The following is a 5133-nucleotide window of genomic DNA, read 5'->3' as shown; positions in this document are numbered from 1 at the left end:
CAACCCAGCACACAGTAACTCAGCCCCCAGGGACAGGGTTTTGTGTTTTTATTTAAATCCAGTTACAGCAAAATACAGGCTGGCAGTACAGAGAGCAGCATGTCAGAGAGGTAACGCTCGCTCCCTGCGTTCGACAGCGTTCCTCTCGCTGCCCCGCGCAGAGGCCGGCTGCGTCCCGCGAGGGCTGGCGCTGCTGGCGGCCGAGGGGAAGCCACTGGGTAAAGAAGCTGTCCTACACCCCAAAAGTCACCACACGCTCTACACTTACAAACAGTTACCCGAAATGAAGCTACTCCCCCCTCCCCTTAGGTAGGAATTGAAAAAGAAGGGAAAAGTTACATTTGTCTCCCTTTAAAGGGTGACCTCGTTGTTTTCGATGCTGTGATGATCTCGAGAATCCTCGGCGCTCTCCAATGTTTGATTGCTGTTATCGTCAGGGATCTCAGCTGAAACGTGGACCTGGCTCTCCCTGCTTTCCATGCTCTGGTGGCTATCCCCTCTGACACCAGCCTTGCTGTCATCTACTTCCACCTCATGGCTATCAAATTTTTGCCGGCTGTCATTTTCCATGCTCTGGTCACGCTGCTTGCTGTCCGGCTCGCTGCTGTCCCGCCCGTGGCTCTTGTCAGCCCATTCCCTGCTGATGGCGTGTTTCCCCAGGGAGCGACGGGCAGCAGAATCCTCCTGGGAGAGCCCTGCTTGCTGGCTGTCTGCATCCAGGGCGCTCTCGTCCTCCTCAGAGGCATCATACAGGATGAGCTGTGTTAGCAAAACAAGAAAGAGCCATTATCACTCCTGAGGAACCGATCTGTCGAGAGGTGCTGCCATATTGCACCAAAGGAAGCCGCATAGGCTGCAAGGACACTCCAAGCCTGCATGATACATCTCTACCTGGAGACGCTGCGGTCTTTTATGGAGTTACATGAACCTTTCACATTACCAGAAACTCAGGTTTGATCCTGGCCTCAGACTTCATCTGTGCAAGTACGGCATGATAGTGCAAATTGCAGTATTGCATAGCTCACTGCAGCGGGCTACACTCCTGTCTCGGCACGTCGACAGCCATCAATACTCCCCAATTTGGGGTATCCGGAGAAGGGAAATATATTCCTTTACTTATGCCTACTTTGCCCTCACCAATCCTTTTCAAAACTGACTCCCATAAAATAACACGTCCATTTTCAAGTTCACTACCCTTTCCAAAAACCTGAGTACCACTGCTCAGCGCTATTTACCTTTTTTGCAGCTTTGCTGAGTTTGCTAGACTTCACTATTGTGGCTTTTGCCCTCACTCTGTAGGCCACGCTGTCTCCTCTGCCAGCGTTGTCTCCCCGGGTGAAAGGGAAAGGAGGCAACGGTACAGTTACTGGAATGTCTGTGGGAAAACTCGTGACGACCTCATCGGATTCATCCGTGTCATTGGAATCATTATCATCGTCGTCATCATCCACATCTTCATGGCTCTTGCTTGACACATCAGGAAAGTGCTGGAAAACATTTATTATGCATCAGGCAAATGAACATATATGTGAGATGTGCAGAGTGGTATCTGTCCTGCTCACCCAGGGCTTATGCACTGTTGAGGAGCTACGTGCATGAATTGCTCTGAACTTGCCTCACCCTGCCTGAAGCTTTGGTTTATTTAAGGAGAGTTGTTACCACAAGAACCACATTTGACTGAGGAAAATAAGTGCTGCTACACATTGGCTGCCCTGCAGCACTCAACTGACATTTTGCTGTTCTAAACACTTACTGGTTGCACTGGGACATCCACGCTTTCTTCTGAAGAGTAAAGAGTCTGAAAACAACATAAAGGTCACTATTAGCACACAAAGGCATATACAGTAGAGCTGATCAGCATGTTGACTATTCTTTAAGCACTTAATCCTAACTTGCAAATCTTGGCATTGAAAGATGCCGTGCTTTCTCTTCCAGTTACCTGCTGAGGTGACGCCAGGTCATTCTGTGAGTGCTGCAGACTCTCCCAAGACTGAGAATTCACATGGTGGTCGTGGTGGTGATATCTGTGTGAGCGATGGCCCCTGGAGTCCTTCAAGAGAAAAAAAAAAAAAAAAAAAAAAAAAGGAGGGGGGATTTAATCCACAAAGGAGCATACAGGAGCAGGCAAAGCTGCCTGCATCACAACCTCTGTTTGCAGGGAGAAGTGGCATCTGTGATACACACTCCTTTTGTACAGGATATGTCCTCAGCAATTCACTGCAGTAGGAAGAGGACTCAGAAAAAGCCGTGATCCCAGATGAATATTACACCCAAACAATATAATAAAGATGTGCCTCTCCCACTAGCAGAGCCTGGGGAACTTCAGATGAGGTCCTCCAGCTCATTTTTATTGAGCGAAATTTGGAGTAATATATCTAACAACCATCATTTCTGCTAATTCTCAGGTCCTTTTCCCAAGAGTGATTTATCTCCCATGTCATGAAGAATCTAAACTAAATGCAGTAGCTGATTCTCACAGCAAAGAATTTATTTTACATGGGTGGTAGGTGGTGATGGAGTGTAAATCAAATAGCTATACACAAGACTAATACAGTTCACTCACACCACTCAAAAAAAATCATGGGAATTGGATCAAAATGCTCTTCCAACACCAAATATTGTCATCTGATCCACACTAATGAATGTGGGTTATAGTAGTTGTGCCATGCTACAGTCCTTTCCTCTTTTTAGCTGACAGTTTACACATTTTTCATTAAAAAAAAAAGGTTTCCAGTGCTGGTCCAGAGACACAACTAACAAAAGTCCCCAACCAGGACATCTAACATGGCAAAAGTCTACTGACAGCAGCGGCTCTCTGCTTTGGCTACCTGAGAATCTGCCTCCTAACAGCCAGGTAAGGACATGTTCTGCAAGCAGCTACAATCATAAAACTAGTATCAGACAATGCATATTAAAGAAAAAAAAAAAAAAGGATTTATTAAAGAAAATGAATAGAAAGACAAAAGGAACTTACACATTTTTCTTCGGAGCTGGCAGAAATGGCACGCTGCTTGGATTTATTCACCTTGAAGGGAGAAAAGAGGAAAAGGATTTGTCAGTATTAATTTCCTGCTAATATGCAAAGAAAATATGCAAGTGATTGCTGATATGCATTTGTGATTTACTCACTGGCCATGCAGCGGTGATGCTGATAAGGCATAAACACAGAACTGCCACCTTCATGGTGATGTTTCACCTAGAAAATATTTGGGGGCAGTGAGACAACAAGGTAAAATACCACAAAAATGCCATAGGCTTTTTCTTTCTCCTGGTGTACTTCACTGTGCCGAGACCAGCTCTCTGCTAAGGATTCAACCTGGCCATGCCGATCTTTTACCTCTGTCCTCCATCACCGCCCCACACCCAGCTGATTTTGTAATGACTTGGCAACTCAAAAGCAACAAGAATTTTAAAACCAGGTACTGCAAAGTGCTGAGGAGTGCTGAGAGCAGCCACGCTGAGAAGGCGAGCAGACTTCTCTGTCACCTACTGACTTTCACTGGCAAAGGAAAAGCTTTGTGAAAAACAAAGTGCTATAAAGATCAGCTTTGGTTTATCTTCGTTCATTTAACATCATTTTGTCAGAAAAGACAGGACAAGACAAACTCAGCTTGCATTCTCTTTTCAGTTATTGTAAAACTAGTTTTTAGGGTTAGGAACTGAACTCGCTGTGAGTAAACTCACTTTATACGAACATAAACTGCTTTTATTGATAGACCTTTATTTGCCCCTCCAGAAGTTTGAACAGAATAACCCGTGTTTCCAAGCAACAGATGAAGTGAAACACCTGCTCACATTGCAGTTTTAGCAATTTAATAAATGAGTGATCCCTGCTGAAATTAGGAGAGTGCTGAGCTACAGTAAATTTTGGTGCTGACAGACCTATTCCCAGGATAAGGAACATCCCTGAGAAATTAAACTGATTTACTGATGAACAAAAGGCATTTAAACCTTTAGTAAATCATAGCAGGAAAGAAAGGCTACTGAGGGCGCATTTAAACCACATGAGTAAGGCTGGCCCTGAGACAGGACATACAGGTATTGCAATTTCCAGAATCACAGAGGGAAGGTGTGTCCCCCATCCGTTCAGTGGCGTGCAGCACAAACTGCAAGCCTGCCGGGAGAAGCAGGGTCGCTGCCAGGCAGTGGTTACAGGAGGGAGGAAGCTCTCGGTGTTCAAGTACCAACCAGCTTCGACTTTCCAGCACTTGATTCAGTGGCAGGCTTTTCAGTAACCTCCTCCTGACATCTATCAGCACACAGGTTTAAAATTGTGACTATGTATAATACCTTGCATTGTTAAAGCAACCTTGCTCCTATAAAAGTACACCTTTTTCCACAGGGAAACATCAAATTTCCCTGCCCACTGAAGCAGTTTTTGAAGATCTCCTGCTCAACGCTTCCTTGACTAAAGCTGCCGACAGAATGGCACGTGTCAGGTAAAAAAAGCAAAAAAATTACCTTTTCTGGTGCTGGAGGAGTCAGCTGCAACAAGAGCGCTCTTAGTGATCCCAGCAGCAGCTCCAGCCAGTTGGCTCCCAGCAGCTCTGGCTTTCTCCCCTCGTCCTCCGACTGCCTGACATCTCCGACCTCGGGGAATTTAAACCCTGTCCCAGGCACAGCCACCAATCCCCATGTGGCGGAAAAAGATGAGGTCATGAAGCTCCTGGCCACCGTCCTGCCCACGTTCTCCTACACTTCCTCTTTGGCTTTGTGGCTTTTGAAGCAAACAAAAGCTACTCTATGGTTAAAACATTACTTATGGGCAAGATCATTAACCAGCAGGTCTGTTGAATGCACAGCATTTGGTATCGTGTAGGAGGACATCAGGGCACGTCTGTGCTCCTTTTGTGAAAAGGCAGAGCCCAGTTTCCCAGAAACCTTTCATGCCCTGTTCTGTAGGGGGTAGGAGTACGTAATATGTGCAGGAAGAAAGAGATCTGAATCTAAAATTCCCCCAAAAGGTGTTAATGCTTCCACAAAGTTGTAGATTTGCTCTCCAGGGCATGCATGTTGCAACGGGAATTGCAAAGACAGGATGCAGAATATGGCCTTTTGCCTTTTGGTCTGACCTGGATCAAAAAAAGATTAATAATATTAGTGTGTCTAAATAGGCATTCTGCACCCAGAAAC

At 45.7% G+C, this 5133-nt stretch overlaps 1 protein-coding gene across 1 annotated transcript; it reads right to left on the bottom strand.

Annotated features, from left to right (window-relative positions):
• Window positions 1-351: 351 nt before the first annotated feature.
• Window positions 352-3183, bottom strand: SPP1 (secreted phosphoprotein 1). Its single transcript, XM_009694723.1, has 6 exons — window positions 3130-3183; window positions 2975-3025; window positions 1940-2050; window positions 1754-1798; window positions 1236-1487; window positions 352-759 (listed from the first exon to the last, which is right to left on the bottom strand). The coding sequence occupies exons 1-6, from the start codon at window positions 3181-3183 to the stop codon at window positions 352-354; spliced, it is 921 nt and encodes a 306-aa protein (XP_009693025.1).
• Window positions 3184-5133: the final 1950 nt, after the last annotated feature.

Source organism: Cariama cristata, unplaced genomic scaffold, assembly GCF_000690535.1.
Source record: "Cariama cristata isolate BGI_N322 unplaced genomic scaffold, ASM69053v1 scaffold17772, whole genome shotgun sequence".
Classification (NCBI taxonomy): domain Eukaryota; kingdom Metazoa; phylum Chordata; class Aves; order Cariamiformes; family Cariamidae; genus Cariama; species Cariama cristata.
The sequence above is the reverse complement of the archived record's forward strand: the minus strand, read 5'-3'. Positions and strand labels throughout refer to the sequence as shown.